General features: G+C 33.0%; 1 protein-coding gene across 7 annotated transcripts in view; it reads left to right on the top strand.

Moving 5' to 3' along the window:
* Positions 1-25,469, top strand: part of ASCC3 (activating signal cointegrator 1 complex subunit 3) — a 336,407-nt gene that overhangs the window by 214,997 nt on the left and 95,941 nt on the right. For all 7 annotated transcript variants that reach the window (XM_038554805.1, XM_038554806.1, XM_038554808.1 and 4 more), the window contains 11 exons: positions 381-557; positions 4,270-4,495; positions 5,921-6,075; positions 8,638-8,736; positions 9,693-9,861; positions 12,587-12,807; positions 14,010-14,095; positions 15,956-16,122; positions 16,232-16,377; positions 16,502-16,622; positions 18,833-18,975. In XM_038554805.1, coding sequence (XP_038410733.1) covers positions 381-557; positions 4,270-4,495; positions 5,921-6,075; positions 8,638-8,736; positions 9,693-9,861; positions 12,587-12,807; positions 14,010-14,095; positions 15,956-16,122; positions 16,232-16,377; positions 16,502-16,622; positions 18,833-18,975 — 1,710 coding nt within the window. The remainder of the gene's footprint in view (positions 1-380; positions 558-4,269; positions 4,496-5,920; positions 6,076-8,637; positions 8,737-9,692; positions 9,862-12,586; positions 12,808-14,009; positions 14,096-15,955; positions 16,123-16,231; positions 16,378-16,501; positions 16,623-18,832; positions 18,976-25,469) is intronic.

The raw sequence follows: 25,469 nt of genomic DNA, 5'->3' as shown, positions 1-25,469 counted from the left end.
AATGCATTTGAAGATAATTCAACTTTGCCCTAATCCATTTGGGCAGAGGTTTTACTCTGGTCAAATAAAATATGAAATCTCATCAACTGAAGGATGGTGAGGTCAGAAGATTTAATTTTTGTGGCATATCAAATTTTTATATGTCAATGGCAACTTTAATATTGGTGATGAATAATAAAATGTAATTGTATCAGCCTCAAGATAGTTTCTTATTGTATTTTATTAGCTACCTGTGAAAAATTACTATTTTATCAGTGTATAAAAGAAAAATGTTGAAAAATGGAAGCTTTAAAAAAAAACATGCAATGTGGCTTAGTTTCAGTATGAAAAATTTCAATAAATCGGCCCAAATAATCTTATAAAAACATTGATTCTTCCAGGTCAGAGAAGAGGAAATAGAGGAGCTCGATGCCTTATTAAACAATTTCTGTGAACTCGCAGCTCCTGGAGGTGTAGAGAACAGTTATGGGAAAATAAACATCCTACTTCAAACTTATATCAGCCGAGGAGAGATGGACAGTTTCTCCCTTATATCAGATTCTGCATATGTTGCACAGGTAAGAATGTTACTCTCTTCCTGTTTCTCTTCCTTACTTAATTTTAGAGACTGAAGAAATTAATTCATGCTATACTGTGAATGTATTGCATGGTGGCATGCTACCAATTACCATTTTATTGGAGAACTTGTTCTGTTTAATTTGCCCATTTTTGTCCTCTGTGTAATAGATCAGAAATGGAGATGGGATTTGGTGGTTGGTTTGGCTCTTTTTGATATTGCTTTTGTTTTCATTTTAGAGTTTAAAAATATCAACATTTGTTTTTTTCTGCTTTAATGATAAAATTCATTTCTTATACTTACAAAGGGCAAAAATACAAGAATATTTCAAGTGCAGTAAAAGATTGTGGAAACTTTATAACTTACCCCAAATGTTAGAAATATAAACAAACTTTTTTTAACATTAAATGAGGCTTAATAGCAATACATCATACCATATTTTCAGTATAAGTCTCTGATAAAAAAAGTAATCTTTCTTCCCTATGATACTTAAAAATTAAGAACTGAAAGAAAATTAGTCCCTAAATTACAGCACACTAAATATGTAAGTTTTTTAAATACTGTTTTGCAAATATTGTACACCTGAAACTAATATTATACTGTATGTTAACTATACTGTAATTAAAATAAAATTTAAAAAGAATCCCTTTTTCATCAGTTTTTGAGTAATGCCTGCTCTAAGTTAAGGAGAAATAAAGCTTAAACTTATTTCAAATATAGAAACTATTCTGCTGTGTATCTTATGTTGGTAATTTTGTTCAAAGACCTTATATAGAAAAAGTATGTTTTGTGTTAAATAAATTATTATTAACAGCCATAAATACTCAGGAATGCTTTGAAATAACTGTAAACGTGAAATATTTGCAAACATGAACCAAAGATATATTGGTAAACAATTTGAATGAATTCAGTAATTTAATCAAAGTAACCAGGAACCAGGTAATGATTTCATATACTATATAAAGCTAATGTAGGGGCACCTGAGTGGCTCAGTCAATTAAGCATGTGCCTTCGGCTCAGGTCATGATCCCAGGGTCCTAGGATGGAACCCCGCATTGGGCTGTCTGCCTAGTGGGGAATCAGCTTCTCTTTCCCTTTGATCCTCCCCCCAGCTCATGCTTACTCTATCTCAAATAAATAAATAAAATCTTAATAAAAAAAAAATGTGGATGTGGTAAAACCTTTGTGTGTGTGTGTGTGTGTGTGTGCATCTTGGAACACATGTGTTTCCTGCCATAGCAAATTTATATATAATTTGTAATCTCTAAATTATATTATTTAAAATCTCTAAACCCTGTGACTTCTATAGGAACCATTGTTTCTAACTTCTTTTATCTGTTTTTCTGAAAAATAATATAATATTGTCATTTTACATTTTCTAATTATTTTATATTGAAATAATTAATGACTTAACTAAAAGTTAAAGCTTTTCTGAGTTTTGGGTGAATAATCTGGCCACATTTCTGTTTGATTCAAGATTATGAAGGTATTATCAAAGACCGACACACAAATTGCTTTACAATATAACACTTAGGGGCAGCCCCCGTGGCGCAGCGGTTTAGCGCCGCCTGCAACCCAGGGCGTGATCCTGGAGACCCGGGATCGAGTCCCACATTGGGCTCCCTGCATGGTGCCTGCTGTTCCCTCTGCCTGTGTCTCTGCCTCTCTCTCTAGCTGTGTCTCTATGAATAAATAAATAAAAAATCTTTAAAAAAAAAAACACTTAGGGTTTCTTCAAGATTGGAGAAAGTCAGTCTCAGAAAATTAAGGTTATATCTCAAAGCATCCTGGTTTTTCTTAGATAGCTATTGTGGGTTTATCATCCTCAAATGCATTAGATAAATTATTGTTGAATTTATATTTTAAATGTAAGCCACCAACAGTTCCACAATCACCCTCTCTGCTTTGTAAAATAATAATTCCTTCTATATTTCTAAAATTTGATTCTTAGCCCCTGAAATAAATTCTTAGCTCAAGTATTCTATGATTTTATAAAGAAGCCTATATTTAGCTTTTCTAAACTGCGTATTTTAGAGACTGATCATTATTCCCACTCAATTTATATCATTCCAGATTAAGATGCCTGCCTGTATCTCACATGGGATTTTTCCTTCCATTTCTTTTAGCTTTTAGGGAACAACTATAGGTTCTTACTAGAAAAATAACACTTTTAAACACAGTTGGGACAATTAGCCTGGCATCTTCTTACAAGAGCAACTGGGACTTATGCTAGAAGAAGACCTATTTGATAGATACAGTAATCAAAATGTTCATTTTATTCATCATTCTCTGGACCTAATAAGAGCCATCCTATAAATTTTAATAGGTATCAGAACTGTCCTCATTTTTCTAAATACCATTTTTATTCTTAAATTTCTAATACTGTACAAAAGTAGTCAAATTTGCCAAGAGCAAAATACGTATTTTATATAAAATGTAAAACCAAAGCCCTTAACTCTTATAGTCGTTTTTTACCTTGTAATTTCAAGCCAGATCACCTATTTGCTATTTAAAATCGTCACTCTATTTCATCTCTTTTTTATGATTTTGACTAGATTTTAGCATTCTTCATTTTCAAACATAGATGTCATTTGATATTGTGAGGTGTCTCCAAATTCATGACTTTAAAAACAATCTTCAGTAAAAATAGTCTGCAAAGTTAGTAATAGAGGGAAGGAGGCAAAATAAATGGAAACCAAATGTAGAGACGTTAAAAGCGTTTCAATTCTTGTAAGTTCTACATGTCTATTAATGAAGCTTTTTCTGACCACCGAATTTAGAATCTTGAAGTTAAATTGGAGTTATTTTTTTAATATTTTATTTATTTATGAGAGAGAGAGAGAGAGAGGCAGAGACACAGGCAGAGGGAGAAGCAGGCTCCATGCAGGGAGCCTGAAGTGGGACTCGATCCCGGGTCTCCAGGATCACGCCCTGGATTGAAAGCAGCGCTAAACCACTGAGCCACCAGGGCTGCCCAAATTGGAGTTATTTAGACGTGGCTTTGAATAGATACTCTGACTCCAGCTGTGTGTGATCTAGGTCAAATTATTAACCTCACCGAACTGTTATCTTCTTGTATAAAATCATAATATCAAGACCAATCGGATGCAGTTGCTGTAAAGATTAAATGAGATAATATACAGATTAAATCAAATACATAAAGCAATTACAATGTTGCTTGGTTTATAGGGAACCATTAATACAGGCAGCTGAACTCATCAGTGTTTCCTTTTATCACCCTTCTCACACTAATTTTGCTGTCTGATTGGGTCCGAAAGTCCTCCTTATTTCTCTAAGTAGACTTTTAATCATTACACTATGTACCCCAGAGTATCCGTGGCTGTATCTTATATTCTAGATGGCTTCAACAGCTTTCTCCATTTTTTGCATACCTTTTATCTCTTCCTCCTTCATTTCTGGTTATGGAGTGTAAGATGGAACTTCCTGAGAACTTGGATATGAGACTAGCATCTGAGATTTGACAAGATAGCATCCACCTTTGGCTCAGGTCGTGATCCTGGACACGTCCAGGGATCCAGTCCTGCATTAGGCTCCTTGGGGGGGAGTCTGCTTCTCCCTCTGCCCATGTCTCTGCCTCTCTCTTTGTGTCTTTCATGAATAAATGGATAAAATCTTTAAAAGAAAAAAAATTAATGTGAATGACAAATTGTAAGTACACTGTATCTAACCACAAACCCCTTTTTATTTTTCAGAATGCAGCTAGAATTGTCCGTGCTCTTTTTGAAATTGCTCTGAGGAAACGTTGGCCTGCCATGACCTACAGGCTCCTGAATCTCAGTAAAGTCATTGACAAGAGGCTTTGGGGTTGGGCTAGCCCTTTAAGACAGTTTTCAGTCCTACCACCACACATTCTAACAAGATTAGAAGAAAAAAATCTTACTGTGGATAAGCTGAAAGACATGAGGAAAGATGAAATAGGTAAGAAGGAAGCAAAAATGTTTTAATGTATTGTTCTGTACAAATATTTTATTAGCTATAAAAGAAAACTATTGTACATTTTCACATTACTCAAGAAATGCTTTTTACTGTTTTAAATCCAGTTGGTATTGGTATGTAAATAGCACTTGTTCTTCTGCTTTTATCAATGGTGTTGAAAAATTATTCCTAGATACATTTCCACATACCTTAACATTTTATTGGACAAACTTATAATGTATTGATTAGTTAAGTTTCAGATTCTGAATAGGATAGACATTAAAGAGGCACCTGGATGGCTCAGTGGTAGTGTCTGCCATTGGCTCAGGTCATGATCCCTGGGTCCTGGGATTGAGTCCAGACGTAGACAGAGGGAAAAGCAGGCTCTGCCTCTCGGTGTCTCTCATGAATAAATAAATAAAATCTTTAAAATAAAAAAAAAAAAAAAGACATTACACATGAAAGGAGTCAGCTGAAGAGAAATGAAGACTACTGCTGGCAAAATGTCCAATGATGAGAAGAGAGGCTGAAATAGTTACTTTGACTTATAGTAAGAACACCTTAAAACAAAATGGTAGAAGGTATCAATGAAAATAGAAATTGAGGATATTAACTAGAGAAGTTAAGAGTACTTACATTGGGGTAACATATGTAAACATTTTATCAAAATAAGGAAAACCACTTTAGTTTCAAATTCTGGTGAACATAGAACATTTTGATTTGTTTGTAAACATACTTTAAAAAATTATATTATGAAGACAAGATAATATAAGAAATGTTGATACTATTAAATATTATCCATTTCCACTTAATTGTTTGAATTCAAGTAGAAAATGTTTATAGTTGGTCACATCTGTTTATGACCCTCTCCCCACCCTGTCATTCCCATACATAACTACTTCAGGATCTAATCATTTATGAAAATAGGTATAAGAGGTTAATTTTGTGCTATGTTGACCATATTTTATATTTTAGCTTTACTTTTTTTCTGGAAATGAGTTTGGATGGGTGATTTGTGTTTGATTGCTAAAGCATTTTCCATCGTGGTTATGGAGTTGAGAAATAGACTTTGTGTGAATTAATGGCTTTATATACAAAATACTAAATATTTTAACATGTCATGAGCTAACTAGGAGAAAAGTGGAGCTGTTTATAGTAGTTTAAACACTGTGAAGTCTCAGTAATTTTAAGAACCCTATTAATAGCGGAAGAAACCTTGATACTGGTTTTCAGAGCTATGAATTGCTAATTCAAGTTAACTATTACAAAATATTCAAACATGCCAGGTCAAGAATGTCAACTATTCTACATAGCAAATCATAAAACAAGCAATAAAACCACCTTCTCTGAAATCCCATTTACAAGTCAGATTATATTGCTTTTTTTCCTGTCTGAAAACATTTCTTCTGTGTGATGTTTTCCTTACAGGTCACATGCTGCATCATGTGAATATTGGACTCAAGGTCAAACAATGTGTTCATCAGATTCCTTCTGTTACAATGGAAGCATCCATTCAGCCCATCACACGGACTGTCCTACGAGTGACACTGAGCATCTGTCCTGATTTTACTTGGAATGATCAGGTAAAAGTGGAAAATATCTATATCAATGAAAGCAGAAATATCTGTGCTGCAGGTTCAACTATATCTCCTTACAGCTGTCCTTGAGGCATAGAGAAAACTCTAAAAAGAATATGCACTGAAGATTCATTTAAAACATTGTAGTAGTATTTGTTATCATCCTTTTAAAAACGTGATACAATATATTAATATGTCAAGCAGTGAGACCTCTACAGAACATCTTAGGTACCTGAAAGTTCAACATTGAGCAGTAGTTTAGTGGATTCACTTACATAAAGTCTTTGCATAATTCTGTCTTCTTCAATTTTCTCTCTGGTATCTTCATTTTTGCCAACTCCACTTACTCTGTCATTTTAGCCCACTCTAAGGGTCAACATTCTTTGTGCTTAAAGAGCCCTTTTAAAATCCTAATATTTCTCAAACTGTCTATTTCCTCTTTTCTTTACCATTAGACACATAGAAAGGGACTTCTTTATTTTCTCCTGGTCACCATTTTCTCTCCTGCTGAGTCTGCTTTTCTCAGTGATCACCAAAACCTAACTGGTTGCCATAATAAATGACTTTTTTCTCAGTTATTTTCTTTACTTCTCTGAACATTCAGCATTATACATTGTCCTTCGTGAAAATGTCCTTCCTTGGCACCCAACACATTCCGGATTCTGTTTTTACCGCTTTTATTCTTCTTTCTAAATCTTTATGGTAACTATGTTTATAGTTAGTCACATCTGTTTGTGACCTCTCCCCACCCTGGTATTCCCATACATAACTATTTCAGATATAATCATTTATAAAATATGTACAAGTAGATAATTTTGTGGTACATTGACCATATTTTATGTTTTAGCTTTATTTTTTCATATATCAACATATGAAATCATATGTGTGTGTGTATATACAAATATGTATATATGCAAATATATATATATATATGAAGATGTACTCTGGGTCCTCTTCTTATGCTGTCAACATTTTTAAGGTCTATCTTTTGCAGCAGTTACTGTACAAAAACTACAGTAGAGATTGTAGATACAAAAGCAAATAAGTCTCAATCCTTTCAAGAAGTCAGTGAGGAAGCCAAGTAAATCTGTAATTGTAGTAGCAATGCCTACTTTACATGATTATCATAAGGTTCTAATTAAGTATAAGTAAATACCTTCTATGTTACCTGAGATTTTTAGTATGTCTTTAATGTGAATTCATTTTATTCACAACATATTCACAACATGCTTAAAAATTACCCAACCATAGTCCTAATCCAAATTTACCAATGATCTTAAACTGTCCTAACCAGTAATTCCTTCAATTTTCTCATCTGTAAACATGGATAATAATAATAATTTTCTTTCTCACAGAATTTCTGTGAGAGCTAAATGATATAAAATTATATTTAATATTTCTATAAACAAAAATTTTACATAAAATATAAAATTAGTTAGCCATATACTCATATTTCATTTTATATTTAATATAGGGTTTTTGAAATGCATAAAGGTTTTATTTCCTTTTTTCACACTGCTTTCTTCTGTCAGTATCCATAAAAAAGTCTTCTACAGTTTAATTCATTAGATAGAATATTTGATAGTTTATATAGTTAACAGTTTCTATTCTTGGCTACAAGAATAGAAAACCTGACTTATCTTAAACTGACTTATGCAGAAAAATATTATCTTCCACAATAAAAGGTCCATGGGTAGAATAGACCTTAAAAATGATTGAGTCTATTTATGACTATCATTTAGGGCCCATCTTTTTGCTGTCCTGATACTCTTGGACACTTTCCAAATGTTTTCTATGCTTACTTGTTCACATTTAACTGGGAAAGATGAACTCACCCCTACTTCATCAACCCTGAGCATGGACCATAAGGCCTTTTCTTCAGTCTAATTGGGTCAGTATTGGGCACAAGCTGTTTGTTATAAGTGGAATACTGTAAGCTGATTGGCTTGTTCTAATCAAAATCATCCTGAGTAATGAGGTCACCTACTCCTGAGTCACATAAAAGAGATAGGGACACTGAACATGACTGGGCTTTGTTAGGGAAAATAAAAAGAGGGAGAATAATGGGTATACAAAATACAGCATATCTATCTATCCAATGGAATATTATTTGTCAGTGAAAAAGAATGAAGTACTATTGCATGATACAACATGAATTAACCTTGAAAACATGGTAAATGAAAGAAGCCAGTCAAAGAAGACCACATATTATATGATTACATTTATATGAAATGTCCAATATATATAGGCAAATTTTTAAAAGAAAGTAGATTGTGGTTGTCAAGCTTGGAGATTGGGACAGTAGGGAAAGATAAATAGTGACTGCAGAAGAGTACAAGGTTTTTTTGGGGGGGTAATTCTAAAATTAGATTATGGAGATGGTTATACAACTTTATAAATCTCTTAAAACCACTGAACTGTATACTTTAATTGAGTAAACTTTGTTAAGTAAATTATATATCAATAAAGCTGTTAAAAAGAGAGAGAATAGGTGCTGGATTTGCAAACAACAATATCCCTTACTTGAGTTAAAATATACTTAGTATTAGAATATTTTTTTTCTTCTAGGTCCATGGGACAGTAGGAGAACCTTGGTGGATTTGGGTAGAAGACCCTACAAATGATCATATTTATCATTCAGAGTATTTTCTCGTTCTAAAAAAGCAGGTAAACATGGGTGTGTCACTCTTATTATGTTGCTATCATAGAAAGAAGAAAATATAAACTAAATAATTTCTGTTTTTACCATTTCTCTGTAATTTGATAGTGCCTTTAAAGCTTTATTTTTATATATATATTTTCTGTTTGGGTTCAAAGAAAACAGGAATTGGATTTGTATTCATGTAATTGTATTGTATTTGTGTAATCAATGTGATCTTAGTTTGAGAAATGGAATTGTAATCTTTATCATGGTTTAAGACATGACTTTCAGAGGAAAGGAATATGTCACCTGGATAGGATAAATAATGTAATCGATAAAATTAAATAAATAAAAACAACTTTATACATTACAAAAATAAAATACTAAAGAGTATTCACTCACATTGTGAAAAGGACAATTTTTAAAATTTTCCATAAATCCCAAAAGACTCAATTTGATGCTAGCATATCTTTAACTGTGATGCTTCATCTGTGATTTCTCTTTTTATCATAGAGAAAGCAAGCTTTAGGCTGGGAACCATGGGAGGACAGCAATAGAATTTTACAGCAGTGTTTGTTTTCATGATTACCTTCTACTTATGCTAGATTCTGTTATTCCATTTAAGGTGGTAGTAGAATTCAAAGAAAAATATTAAGTAAATAATTTGGTAAAAATCATGATTTTATGAAGGAAGCTTGGGAAATTCTGATAGTGAATCAAACTGGTAATCTGTTAGTACATAATGATATACATATATAAATAATATAAATTGAGTATAAATTTTACTTTTATAATATCAGGTATCCTCAGCAGAGAACCACATAGAAATTTCTGAAGTGTCTGACTGTCTCAGCTATTTAGAAACCCAAGATAATTTTCTTATGTTTAGTACCTGTTTCTGTAGATAGCATTGTCTTAACAATAGACTAAGGCTTTTGGTATCAGAATATTCATATTCATTTGAGACTTTATTTCACATTAGGTCATTAGTAAAGAAGCTCAACTTCTGGTATTTACAATCCCTATTTTTGAGCCTTTGCCTTCCCAATATTACATCCGAGCAGTGTCTGATAGATGGTTAGGAGCTGAAGCTGTATGTATTATCAACTTTCAACATCTGATTCTACCAGAGAGACACCCTCCCCATACAGGTAACATTGAATAGTAACTTGAATCATCACTGATTTTGCAAAAAATGTTGTTTTAATTAAAGTTGCAAGTGTCTATGCTTTAAAGTTGTCTAAATCTGAATTAGAATCCAATTTATTTCTCAATATAGTTTGAAGAGCTTTTCAAATTCAAATCTATATATACATTTGGTAGAGCTTAATGGTGGGCCTTAATTTTGAGTTCCAAAAACATTAAGCCTAGTTCAATCATCATTGTTCTAAAAAACTGGAGACGCACTACTTCAGTATTATTATGCCTTTATCTGTATTTTTATACATAATCACTACAGTGTCTCCATATCTCCTTCCTTTTCCATTAAAGTATTGCCATTTAATCTGCTCTCTGGGAAACTTTTGAGGTATCCTTTTTCTTTGCGCTTCTTACTAGTTACTTAAACTTATTTCTAGTGTGTTAAATGAATTAATTAAAGTAAATTGCAGGGTTTTTTTCTTCATATAGTATGCTCCTGCACCAAAAAAAAGAAAGCTAATATTAAGAAGTCAGGTTATGATATCAGTACAGAATGGATTCACTATATGTCAAGTCATTCATCCTCCAAACAACATGTACCTTTTATATTCTCTTCTCCCACACGCATATGATAAAAGGGTATATGGTAATCTGCAATATCATGTAACAGTTTTTCATTGTCATAACTAACAAAAATCCATTTTAGATTTTTGTAACATGAGGAAGCGTCTTTATATTTTGACTTATTAAAGAAGCAGAATTTCATGAATAAATGTTTAAAGTGGTAGTTTTAAACCCCCTATGTTCTATTTAAAAAAAATCTTTAGATTGAGCTATTAGTGTATTAAACGTATTTCTTCTCATTGAGCCTTCATAATTAATGATTTCAAGAGGCCCTTAATTTAGAGAAAAATGGTCATTTTTTTCATATAATTCTTCTGAAGACCAACTTTTTCCAAAATAAAAATGTTATTTCTTATTATTTTTAATGAATACATTTTTTAACAGTACTTTGGGAAATGGAAGCAAGCATTAATGTCTTTGCCATTTTTGTCAAATGTATACCTTGTTTATTAGCTTATCTTGAAGAGAAATATTTTAGATTACAGCTTAAAACCACATTGATATCTTGACAGAACTAAAAAGTTTGTCAACATAGAGAAATGAGATTGCAACATCTACTTACACTTACATACTCATTGAATTGGATCTTTCTGCTTTTCTTCAATCAAATATGCCAAATATGATATCTAGAATCTCAAAATATGTAGAAATGTTCAGTGCTTTAATTTTAAAATATACGCTAACATCATCACTACTAGATCTCTTTGACTGCAGTACTTAATTTTAACATGCGTTAACATTATATTTTAATGCTCATTTAATCACTTCTCTGTTGAGTGGCCAAGCACATATCACCCTATTTATATAATTAGTTGACTTCTGACTACACTTTAAAAAGCAGTTAAATGCACCACCGTGACATCTCAGTTGATATTAGAAATGTATGATGTAACCTCAATGATTCCCAGTTCTTTTTGGCTGAGTGTATGTGTGGCCACCCTGTTGAGGCTAAATCAAACAAGAAAATTCTTCACATTTCACAGAAGTGAATCATCATAATTTAGCATTGTCAGTATATACCAGAATGTTTATTTTTTAGCTTCTATTAAGAATATGTCTATGCTTTGATTAGCATTGCAAGTTAAAACTTCCTCCCTTCTTGAGTTTTCAGTGCTACAGAAAATTTAGGAGATTATGATATGCTATAGAGAATTTAGGCAGTCAGCTCTCAATTACATATCTATTAAATTAGAACTGTGGGACTAAGATAATATTTTAAAAATACATTTTTAAGTACAATTTTGGGGAAGAGAATTCTCTATACTTTCTCTCTTGAAACTGTGCTACAAAGATCTCACTCAGGATACAGACCACCATGTCCTTCCAGATTTTTTTTTCCTCCTTATTCAGACTTCAAATGGGTAGAATCCTCTTTAATGAAATAATCCTAGAATAAAGCTGCCATCCAGGTTTCTAACTGATACCTTTCTGGATTGTGGGAAAATACAATGTCTGTCAAGTTCAAGAGCATATAGCTTTATTTCTCTAAATAATTTTAACTATCTAATCTCCTAGAGCTCTAGTTTATAGAATGAGATACAACTGAATTTGTTTGTTCCTGTGTTTTCTCAGCACAGTTCTTTTTTTTACCCAGGCATTCTCTGATTTGAAATTTCCACCTAAGTTTCTTCCGATAATTATTTTAAGTTTATTTTAGTTTACATTGGGTAAATAAATAGCTCACTCAACGATTATGGTTTGGTTAGTTTTCTAACAGATCAAAGGAAATTTGTTATTGGTAACCATTTTAGTATTGCAATTTTGCAGGTGGTTTTCCTTTTTCTACAGATTAGGGTAGATTTAATTTTCTTCTACACCAGGCATCTTTTCATATACCTGTCATTCAGATTACTTTTCTGATTAGAAAAGAGAGATATATGTAGCATTATAGTTGGTATATGAGGAACTCTCCCAGAAAAGCATCCAATATATCAATATTATAAATGTGGTAATGGGGGGAGGGAAGACCTGTAACTAGTACATAAAAATTGATATTAAGCTTTTTTCCCCTCCAATGAATCAAGGATTGTTATCATTTTTCCTGAGAGAGAGTGTTCAGTATTTTGCATTTTTTCCAGTTATTGTATAGCAGTACCTGTTTCATCTTTTCAGAATTACTGGATCTTCAGCCTTTACCAATCACAGCTTTGGGATGTGAAGCATATGAAGCACTGTACAACTTTAGCCACTTTAACCCTGTGCAGACACAAATATTTCATACACTGTATCACACGGACTGTAATGTCCTACTTGGAGCACCCACGGGATCAGGAAAAACCGTTGCTGCCGAATTAGCTATCTTCAGAGTCTTCAACAAGTACCCTACTTCAAAGGTCTGTTTGAAGGAGTCACATGCTTACATTAAATTAGGAAACGCAGTTCATAATCTGTAAACTAGCAAGTTCTAAACACACAGCAGGACTCAGTGAGTAGATTTGTCACTCTCTCAGTGAATTTTCTGGAGGGACGAGATTGGTATTAGAATAACTGGCCAGAAAAAAAAAAATTATATTAATCTTTGGAGTCCTCTAGTTAGGTTTCTAATGTACATGTTAGTTTCCACATGTCCTTTCCTTATTGTAAGATACCTAATTCATAGCCATATTTATAAGATAAAGACTTTTAAACAAATCCTTTTGCTATAAAGAAATGCTAGTACAGTTTGATTATACACATGAGATACAGAGGCAGTTTTTATTCCACATTTCTGCAAATGGCCAAATTATTAATGTAAAATAATGTGATAAGTCAGATAAGTATTGATTTTATGCTTTCTTGAAATGTGAAGTACATACAGTTTAGAAGGACTATTTTTCAAGAGAGCTAATTCATACATTGTGATTGGAATTACATGGTATTTTCCTCATCTTGTATTATTTTAGAAATGCTTTAACTTCTTTTTTCAGTGATTTTCTATTAGTGACTTTCCTTCCCTACTTAACGTGAAGTCTTCCTAATTCTGAGTATATTTTGTGGTTATCAATATATTATAAGACATACAACAGGAGAGCTCTACTCTAAATTTGAAACATTTTAATAAGAAGGAATTTTTTTTCACTGAACAATCTACAGTATTAAAGACCAGTTGCTGTTGTTGTTATTAAAAGGGTAGAACACCTAAAATGTGTGACTGTCATCTTTTATAAAATCTGCATTAAAATTTAAACAACCATATTTATCTCTCTTTAGAATTTCAAAAGTAGTAACTTTTTTCATTCAGATAATTCTTGATCATAATACCAGGGAAAACTTTTCTTTTCATCAGAATATGAATACCTACAGAAAATACCTTCAGTTTTTTTTTAATATTTAAAATTTTCTATGTCAGCTTTTTTATGTTGTATTTCTGTCCTACTTTGGATAAAGGTAGTTTGAACAAGTTAATGACTTTTCTCATTAATTTAAAATTTTAAGCTTTTCAGTAATAAAAGAAACGTTTTAAAACTACACTATCATATATAGATGGAGTTTACCTTTATTTGAAAACAATGTCCCTGAGTTCATGAGATCTTTTTACCCTCCCCTTCCCTTTCAGGCAGTATATATTGCACCCTTAAAGGCCCTGGTACGTGAAAGAATGGATGACTGGAAAGTAAGGATAGAGGAAAAACTTGGTAAAAAGTAAGTTCTTGCTTATTCAGAAACCATGCTTTGAATAACCTAAAAAGAACAACAAATAAAAGATTTGCATAAACCTGTTGAATGCCTTTACAATGATCTTCATAGGCTTTTATTCTAAAGGAATTGTGATGAATGTTAAAATGTTATCAATATTCCCATTGTTTTAATATTGGAAAATGAATGTCCTTAAATTATTTAATATGAATGTTTTTGCTTGGCAAGATAATTTTTCAAAATTTCTAAATTCTCGGGGGATCCCTGGGTGGCTCAGCGGTTTAGCACCTGCCTTCAGTCCAGGGCATGATCCTGGAGTCTCAGGATCGAGTTCCACATCAGGTTCCCTGCATGGAACCTGCTTCTCCCTCTGCCTATGTCTCTCTCTGCCTCTCTCTCTCTCTCTCTCTCTCTCTCTCTGTCTCTCATGAATAAATAAATAAAATCTTCAAAAAAAATAATAAAAATAAACAGATACATTTTTAAATTCTAAAACAAAAGAAGTTTTGTCTCTTTACTTTTCTTTCATATCATTCAGAGTGTCTCCCAGAAACCACGTAGAGGGCATTTGACATGTAAACAATTAATAGAAAAACAGAAATTCATAAAGAACATGACTTTTAAAAAAATATTTTAATATTGCACAAGATTATTAATTGTGGGATTGTTTTTAATAGCAAGATTGCAGGTAACCTTAGTACCCAGTAGAACATGACTAAATAAATTGTGGTACATTTACAGAATGCAAAATATTGTATTGTTCTATAAAGAATGAACTTTTTATATACTGAAAGAATGATCTCCAGTGATACTATAGAAAATGTTTTTAAGTAAAGCATTCTATCTTTTTTTTTAATGGTAAAGAATATAAATGTGTGGTTGCTTTAGAACAAGAACCAGGTGACTAGAGGATAGACATGTTACAGAGACTGTTCACCACACATTCACTGAACCCATATGAATATATTACATATTCATAAATTGTAAAAATAAAAAATGAATAAAAATAAGCAAAAGCTTTGGGAACACTTTACTTGGGGAAACTAATCTTGCCCTTTTTTTGTTCTTTGAGGATTAAGACAGATGCTAAAATTATTTAGTGATTACCTGAAATTTAGAGTTGGCCTCCAGATTACCCTCTTTCTCTCTATAAAACTGGGGTCTTCTTTTTTTTTTTTTTTTAAGATTTAATTTACTTATTCATGAGAGACACAGATTGAGAGAGAGACAGACAGACAGACACAGGCAGAGGGAGAAGCAGGCTCCATGCAAGGAGCCTGACATGGGACTCGATCCCGGGTCTCCAGGATCACGCCCTGGGCCGAAGGTGGTGCTAAACCACTGAGCCACCCAGACTGCCCCAAAAAACTGGGGTTCCTTAGAATGAGGTAGCACATATTTCCCTCAACATATGTTGTTTATGTCCTACTATGTTTGAATTTGCCTGTAAATATCTATAGAAAAAAGAAATGAAGCTTACACATAATTATATTCTTAATGAATGCCTCTTTTTGTCTTAATAAGTTAACACTTTCCCTCATTAGAAAGGTATTTATTCCAACATATGGAGAAGGAAGTATGAGTTCAACACTGTAAAAACACATAGGGCAGAGACTCTGTAAACATAATCATAGCAAAGTTTGACATATCCTCGTAAAAGCTAAATTATCAGTGATTTGAATTTATACATTCTTTTAGAATTCTTAAGAAATGTATTTTGGACTCGACTCACAGAAACTTTCAGAAATGAGAGGGAGAGGGAGATAAAGTAGTGTTAAGCATTATAAATTTTTGTTTTGAAAGGTATTTTTGCTTTTCCAAGGTCATGAGTTATTAGAGAAAGGTATCATTTTTCTTCCCTTCCAGAGTTATTGAACTAACTGGGGATGTGACTCCTGATATGAAATCCATTGCTAAAGCTGACCTTATCGTCACTACTCCAGAGAAGTGGGATGGAGTCAGTAGAAGCTGGCAGAATAGGAACTATGTGAAACAAGTCACTATTCTCATCATAGATGAGATCCATCTGCTTGGTGGGTACCACTGTATCTGATACCAGTTTGCGCATTTTGACTCTCATACTTGCCGCAGACGGCATCAGGACTTGTTAAATGATTAACATGTATTATTCCTATTTCCCAGGGGAGGAAAGAGGCCCTGTTCTAGAAGTCATTGTATCTCGAACAAATTTCATCTCATCGCACACAGAAAAGCCTGTTAGAATAGTTGGACTATCTACCGCATTAGCTAATGCCAGAGACCTTGCCGACTGGCTCAATATTCATCAGGTACATGGAAGACTGATAAATAGGCATCTAATACAGTGGCTTAGCTGGCTTTATTAAGGATTATTGTAATATTATAAACTTACATACAAAAACTGAAAATGACTTCTTTCTTGTTTTACTCTAGATGGGCTTGTTCAACTTCCGACCATCAGTACGCCCAGTTCCACTGGAAGTTCACATTCAAGGCTTCCCGGGTCAACATTACTGTCCTCGTATGGCCAGTATGAATAAACCTACATTCCAAGGTAAGCTTTAGATCCTTGGAATGAATAGCAGCCATTTTGTATGGGAGACTTTAAGTACACTCTAGGTAATTCAGATTTCTTTGAACGCGTGATACTGCTCCAACTTATACATATGTGTAAAACTTAAGCTTATGCTAAGGCATAAAAATGTTTGTTGAATTAACTATTGAAAATGGAGAAATTTAATAGATGATACTGTCTTGGTAGTAGAAAAAGAAGTATGTATTTTTTTTAAAGTAATTAAATCATTCTTAAAGTTAATCTATTAAGTTATTTTTCTAATGGTAGTAGCTTGAACAAATGATAAATAGGAGCTATAAGTATAGAAAAAAAATCACATAATCTTAATCTTTACCAGAAACCATAAAACTTATAAATTTCAGTCCTTTTTTTTAAACGATGCTTCTGTTTTTGTTTGGTTTTATTTTTTGGTTTTCCCTTCCTAACAAATTAGGCAAACAGGAAAGATTTAAGAATAACACTCCTATTTCATTGAAACATGTTTTGTTTAGGCTACATAAGGAATATTTATTATATCAATTAAAAATAACTTCCAAAATAAATTCTCTAATGTGAACTGCTGTTGATTGTGAGGTGACAGTTGTGAGGTGACTTTTTAGCTGCTGTAATTAGCCTTATGACAGAAGCAAAGTATTGATTGTGAACTAGAGACCAATCTTGGCAGTTCAGATTATTTACACCTCCACAGAAGCATTGTATAAAATCACTAATGAACAATAAATCTGCCGTGAGCTGTTCAGCCACACCTGTTCTTGCAGCAGCAAAAATCCATTAAATGTTGAGGTTTAAAAAAGAGACAGATTCATTCATGATTATGTGTACAAATGATACCAATATTGCACTAATATGTGTATTTTAAACATTGTATTTCTAATATAATTTATCAAAGCATTGTCATTTATATTCTGTAATATTCTGATAAGCCGTGAGTGAAAAATAACATAAATGAGTTTATCTTTCATGGTATGTATTGTGATTGCTTATATTTACTTAGGGAATGGCCAATTGCATACCAATGATTGAAATGAAGCATTTTGTGTTATATAAATCAATAGTAAATAACTGAAACGTATTTCTCTAAATATGATATCAGTATAGTAGCTGTCCTTATAAACTACTTATTATCCTTGTAATGTATCACTATATTTCTTTGAGTTTAGAAATGTGATTTTATCATGGCTTCATTTCTCACTCTTAGGGGCTAAATATAGTCAAGGTCATGTCAACATTTTTGTTATAAACCTAGTTTCTTAATCCATAAAAAGAAATTCTGCAGCTCACATTTCAAACAAGAAATTACAAAAAGGTTGAACTTATTATGTAAACCTTTTAAATATCTCTGTTTTAAGAGACCTGTGTACACATAAGTATAAATTTTACTTGTGCCATCTTATCAGCATTTTGGAGCCAATGTAAAGAAATCTTGTTTCCAATTAGGTCAAATGATTTATGTGGCTCTCTAGGTAATTTTTTCTTTTAGTCCTATGACTCAGGTTTCAAACTATTCATTTCCTCTTCTGTATGTCTACTTTCCATGTGCCATCACTCAGATATAGACTCAGGCATGATATTCTCTTCCACTCTCTTCAGCATTCTCTTCATCTCTCCACTTGAAGCCTTACACATATGTTTGGGAAAAATGGAAAACTTTTGTTTGACTTATCTCTGACTAGTTTATTGATACAAAGTCTCAATTATTCCATCAATGAGTAATGAAAAAATAAAAGGAATTTCTGTGGCTTTTCTTACAGAGTTTTCATCACTCTACATAACTTGACTCTACCTGGACCCCAGGACCAATTAACTCTGTAATATCATTGTTTAGGCGAGCAGAAACACAAATCCAAAAACTCCACCTTAGATTGATTGAATATTTGTATAGAGCTGTTACCTGAAGGGTCTCAGCTTTTCTAAGTGTCACCTGCCTCAGCAGCTCAGAATATAGCTGAGAACTAACACAGTTAAATTTCCCCTGTCCAGGCAATAAACTCCCCCTGAGTGGGTTTATCCTCCTTTCCTTTCCTGTCATTTCTCTAATATTGCTAACAGATCCAAGTAGAATTCATGACCAAGTCAAGAATTCACTTAAATCAATTACATTAAATTTCATTAATCCATTTGATATCCTAATGACATTCAAATTCTGTTATAAGTAACTTACCCTTTTATTTTCCACAACTTTTCAATAGCAATTAGAAGCCATTCTCCAGCCAAACCTGTTTTGATATTTGTCTCATCAAGAAGGCAAACTCGTCTTACTGCTTTGGAACTAATTGCCTTTCTGGCTACTGAAGAAGATCCAAAGCAGTGGTTGAATATGGATGAAAGAGAGGTAAGCAATCTATTTTACTTTTATTTCTTATACATGCCAAGTTATAATATAATGGAAATTACACATTTAATGATGTTTAGTTTTAATCCATACTAAAAATTTAATTTAGCAAGGCAGAAATTTAGAGAAAAAATAGGAAATGCATAATACTGCCACCTTAACACTATTAATATTTTGATGTGTTTTCTTGCAATATTTTCCTGATTAATACTTTTTTTTATATACCCATATTTCATCTCTTCCCTTTAACATCATCACGTATATATATTATAATATTCATATTTGTTTTTCTATTTGAGTGTTCACTGCCCTCATGGAACTTAGAATCAATTTTGCAAAATTAACTTTCTTTAAAATATATAACATGACCATTCTAAAAAATTTAGAAAACACCAAATGTGAAAATTAGAAACCTGTTGTTATCCCGCAATGAAGTAGTAAACATCCTTAAAATTGAAGCAACTGTAATTTTTCATGTCTACACAATTATATTCTACTAATTGGCTATCCCATTAAATAATCGTGCATCATTATCATAGGTTTTTCTTTATTTAGACTTATTTCCTCATTATAAACTTAAAATTAATGAGTCAAATAATATGGATATTCTTATACCTTTTCATATATACTACTAATTATTTTCCAAAAGGGTTGTACCAAATGATGTTCTTACCATTGATACATGTATCATCAGCAGTATATGAGAGTAACAGTTTTACCATATCCTCATTTGTTGTAACTTATTGATATATTATAAGTAAAATATTCCTTATTATTTTAATGTACATCTTGATTTTTGTGTGATTGAACTTTTTTTCATATATTTGTTTACTATTGGTCTTTTTTTTTTTTGTCTGTTCCTTTGGACTTTTATCTTTTGCAGTGTAGCATTTTTCTTAATAGATTTGTATAAGAGCCTTAGCAAATTAAAACACACAGACAGGGCAGCCCAGGTGGCTCAGCGGTTTAGCACCACCTTCAGTCCAGGGCCTGATCCTGGAGACTCGGGATCGAGTCCCACGTCGGACTCCCTGCATGGAGCCTGCTTCTCCCTCTGCCTGTGTTTCTGCCTCTCTCTCTCTCTCTCTTTCTCTCTCTCTCTGTGTGTGTGTATGTCTATCATGAATAAATAAATCTTTAAAAAAGAAAACACACACACACACACACACCCCTCTGAAACTTCATATAACAATCTTTTCCATAAATATTTATTACTACGTACATATACACACATTAGTCCCTCATCTGCTCTTATTAATTTTGCTAATTCCTTGGATGTCTTTTTGTCTTATAGCTTTTTACAAATAGTAGATTTTGCATTTTGGGGTGGCTAGGTGACACAGTTAAGCATCCAACTCTCGGTTTTAGCTTGGGTCATAAAATCAAGCCCCACAAGGGGCTGTGCACTAAGTGCAGAGTATACTTGAGTGTCTCTCTCCTCTCCTTCTCTTTTCTAATGAATAAGTTTAAAAAAAACTTAAAAAAAAAAGTTTTTGCATTTTATATGATACAGTCAGTTAATATGGTACTTTGGTACTTATGGTATTCCTTCTACTACTTATAAATGTAGATATTCCTCTTTCCCTCCATAGATTTATAAATAAATTTATCTTCTGCTTTTCTAGTTTTTTAGAGATATTTTTATTATTGGAATTATGATGAAAAAGTAGGTGAAATCGGTAATAAAATTGTTTCATTGTCTCCCTTCTCTCTCCATAACTGATTGCTTTGCAAATTCAGATTATACCAAAAACCTATAAAGCAGGTCTTCCAGTTGTTGAATCCCCTAATTACCTTAAAATAGGAGGACTTTTTTAACACTTTAATCTTTATAAGAGTTACTTTCCATAGTATCCTGGACTAGAAGCTTAGTGACATTCCTGTTGCTGCTTCTTGCACAGTTCCAGACTGATGTTCTGTGGCAGAGCCAAGTAGGTAGGTGGGTCAGCAAAGGAAAAAAAAAATTAATGCATCTATCTTCTTAACCCAGTAAATCTTCAAAATAAAGTATTAGGAAGCTGGAACACCCCTTCAAGTGTATCATTGATATGAAATCATACTGCAGCATGAGGAAACGTCAAAAGTAATATCCTTCCATATTTCTCATCAAGAAGTGATTTCAAAAGTTTGTGAGCATATACTTCCATGTCCCTTGGATTCTCAGTTTGATAACCACCACTTCCATCATTAACCTCAAACTATTGTTGGGTTTTAACATTACTCTCTCAGCCTTCAAATCCAAGACAGAAATATGAGAAGGCCTGAGCATCACTTTTAAGCATGCAGCAGGGAAAATCTTCCCCTTTTTGGCCTCTATATAGGAGGAAATATTCAGATGCTGGCTGTCTGTGGTGTAGTCTTTTACAAAACTTTAGCTGGTTATATCTAATCGCTCTCTGGTTCTTTTGCAATCCCATCTCAATATTCTCTAGCCAGTAGACTAAATTATAAAGTTCCCTACAACCAACACACACTATATTCAGAAGTGAAGGGAAGAGAAAAGAAAGAAGTGAAACTAGTTAAAAGGTTTTAAGCAACGGAAATTACTTAGTCCAATTTGCATTTTAAGATTACTTTTGCCGCTTAGTGGAAAATGGATCGAAGTGGAGGTTAACCATGGAATTAATGATGAATGGACCTAGGGGCCACCTAGGGTGGTGACAGTGAGAATGGAAAGGTATCTTGGCCTAGATTCAGTAGGTGAGAAATGGAGGTTGGGAAAATAAAAAGAATCAAGAGTGACTCCCCAGTTATTAACTATAAACATCTGAGGAAATAATGGTGTCATTTTATAAATGGGGAGACCTGAAAGTATAGGATGAAAAGGAAGTAGAAGACAGATTTGAGGCCAAGAGGAGGAGAAAAAGAAAAAAGTTATATTTTTTTGTACTTCCAAGACATTCAGGTCAACTAGATATAGGAAGTCTATAAATCCCACAGAGGATATGAAATGAACATATGAACTTGGGAGCGTCATCATAGAAGCAGCCTTTCCACCCAGGTAAGCACAGGAGACTCTGGGACAGTGTTTGGAGAACCAGAGGGCCAGGCGTTGAAAGGAACTCAAGGTAGAGCTTGGGTAGAAAATGAGGAAGCCGGCAGAGAACACTGAGAAGGTAATGTCAGTAAGGAAAGTCATAAAACATTGTAGACAAGATTTTGTGAAGGAGAGGGGGCTTAACTACCTCAAATATTATTGGGAGTTAAGTGAGATGAGCCGAGAAACACCCATGGGATTTAGCACTCAGGCATCCTGAATGAACGTGCCAAGCAGCAACTCTGACCACTCATAATCACAAGTTCAAATTTGGTGGTTTCTCCTAATGACAGTTTTCTTTCCTTTTTTTTTTTTTTTTTTTTTTTTTTTAAGATTTTATTAATTTATTTAACACAGAGAGAGCACAAGCAGAGGCAGTGGGAGAGGAAGAAACAGGCTTCCCACTGAGCAGGGAGCCCAATGCAGGGCTCAATCCCAAGATCCTGGGATCATGACCTGAGAAGGCAGAAGTTTAACCTACTGAGCCCCCCAGGCACCCCTAATGACAGTTTTCTATAGTTCTTTTGATTCATTTGGTTTTTCATTGAACATATAAATTGACCTCTTCCTTATAGGTAAGAAGTTAGTACTAGGCTTTGAGAACGGACTCTGAAATTATTGAAAATCAGAAATTAAGTTGAGCTTAATAGAGCGTAACCACATTTTCAACTTGAAAATCTGTTTTATTATCAAACCAAAACAGATTTAGCTTGTGATACAGAAGTCTCATCCCAAGTGCTTTCTATTTTGATCAGGCCACAGACCTCTTAATGACTGACGAGTAGAGAACCTATTAGACTAAGAATATTAAGTATCAAAACAGACATTATCCACAGATTTGCTGAACATTGGACATTTGAATTTAGTTGGTCCTTATAGAATAGTTATGTAATCCAAAGCAGCTACAAGATACAAGGTTTTTTTATTTTGCCATAGTTGATATCATGCATGTCTTAATGAAGAAAGAGGCAAAGGTCTTATGCTTAGTAATAATTGATATGTTTATGGAGTATAGTCCATTAAAGGCTTATATTATGTCATTTAATCATGAATTCTGGGAGGATTGTTCTTGTTATCCCAGTCTTACAGATACAAAAATTGAAACTTGAAAGAATTCAGTAATTTGCCCAATAAAATAAATGGAGATCAGAAACTCCAGACCAAGCCAGCTGACCCAGAAACTTTGTTTTCTCACTCTGCCATACAGTAACTGAAATCTTTGACAACATACTGGCTAGAGAATATGGAAAAGTCACAGCACACATATGTGTTTTGATAAGGATGGGAACATACAGTAAAAACAGAAAAGTCAGTAGCTCCAATATCAAACACAGGCAACCAACAAGAACTATGCCGTCCTCAGTCATGAGTGGTGACATTTTAGTTTATAAAAAAGATACTTTTAGATACTCTTAATTTTTAGGCATAGGACTGGAAATACTCAAATACTAAAGAATAAATACATTTGTTAAACATCTTCATAGCTCCCCAGTTATGTGAGTGCAGTACATAGTTCATTATTTCAGATCCTACCTGTTTTTTTGCCCACAGTCTAAAACAGTAATGCCCAGACTTAAGCCAAATGAATAATTCCATTATTTTAAGTAGTTATTTTAAGTATATCACACTTGTGTGGTAATTAGAAGGTGGCATTGTGGTTGAGACCAGGGACTGGAGCCAGGCCTCCTGGGGTCAATACTGACTGCCCATTACAAGCTACATGACCTTGATGGAGTGTTCAGCCTCTGAGCCTTACCCTTTCATCTATAAAAAATAATAATAATCATCTATCCTTACAGGATTGTTGATAAGTATTAGGTGCAATAAGTTATTTAGTATAGTTAGAATAAGCCTGGAATAGAGGTAAATGTACAATAACTGTTAACTGTTATTACCGTTACAGTATAGCAACATCAAATATGTTTTAAGTAGACAAGTTCTTTTTTTCTGAAATCTCTGTAGTTAAATTTGCTATTATTTTTATAATATTTTGCTTATGTTCCTCCACCAATTTAATTCATATTAATACAGTATTTGTTCCTTAAAATTCTGCTACCGTAGCAAATTAATTTTATAACGTCCTTTTCATCAGCTTCGTTAAAAGCTTTGGAATAGATGGAAATAGTCTCCAAACATGTATTAGAATCTGAACTTTCCAAAAACAGAAATAAGCATAAAATGTATATTCCAGAATAAATATGAAGCACTGACTTGAATTACCTACCAAGAGCATAGTGAGTTAAATTAGAAATATTAATAAGGAAAAATATTTAATATTTCAGCCTACAACCCAGTTTTGAAATTGCTATCATAAGAATTAGGACAAACTAAGTAGCAAACACTGAAAATAGTATTGTTTGTTTAGCAGACAGAGCAGAGATTTACACGTTATTGTTTAGATTTCATTTATATACTTAATTCACATGTAATCCTATCCTTAATTATACATATAAATATATTTATGTATTAACAGTATGGTAAATCATTTTCAGGTGTCATTGGGGCTTCAGAGAGGACAACAAGGAATATATTATGACAAGTATTGGCAAAGATTAGAAACTTACTGTCGTTATTTAATTAATACTATTTTAAAATTTCTTTTCCCTTAGTAGATCAGTAGAATGTTCGAAAGTGCTTCTTTAATTTTAGTTTTTTTCCCCTTCAGTGTATGGGGTTTATCATACAGAAGTGTATTTTAAGAAATTAACCCTTGGTAATTATAAGGACATGTTTTAACTTTAACATCTGTACCAGATGTGATATATTTAATTATCTTTATTTTTAAAAAGTCTTCGTAACTTACATTATTCTTCTGTATGCTGCATCTTTTATTGAGCATTTTAGACAATTGATAAGCATTATTCAGTGGCATATGGTCTGAGTCTGACGTGCTTTGAAAAGAGTACAGAGTTTTCTGATAATGAGGATTCTGTGAAAATGGGAAAACCAGCACAACAGATATGCTTTGAGAAAGTATGGGTTTTTAGCATCTTGAAACAATATATCACACTCAAAGGGACAGAATTGGGCTGTACAATCTGTTAGCTCATTCTTGTCCAATCTGGTCTCCTCCTTTCTTTTGGAGCCAGCATTGTCATCAACTCACTGAATTATATTCTGACTGGAATGTATTTCAGGCACAGAGTAATGTATCTACTTAAATGGAATCCTATATTTCTACAAAAGCTTTTGAGTATAATAAATTTAAAATATAAAAAAAATTCTATTAAGTTAAAGTAATTGGTTCAACAGTTTACATATGTGCCTCCTCCCCCATTACCCTAAAAAAAAAAGGCCACTACTTTGAGAAATATAGATCTTTTTTTCTTTTATTTATAATATTGAATAATTTTTTTTATATAACTATCAGGTAGTCAAACATATTTCAAAGATGGTTAGAAAGTTACCTATACATTACAAATGTTGGTTGAATAGAAATGAATTGTGGAATTAAAAC

This window comes from Canis lupus, chromosome 12 (assembly GCF_011100685.1).
Source record: "Canis lupus familiaris isolate Mischka breed German Shepherd chromosome 12, alternate assembly UU_Cfam_GSD_1.0, whole genome shotgun sequence".
Taxonomy (NCBI): Eukaryota; Metazoa; Chordata; class Mammalia; order Carnivora; family Canidae; genus Canis; species Canis lupus.
This window is presented reverse-complemented; position numbering and strand designations above follow the sequence as displayed.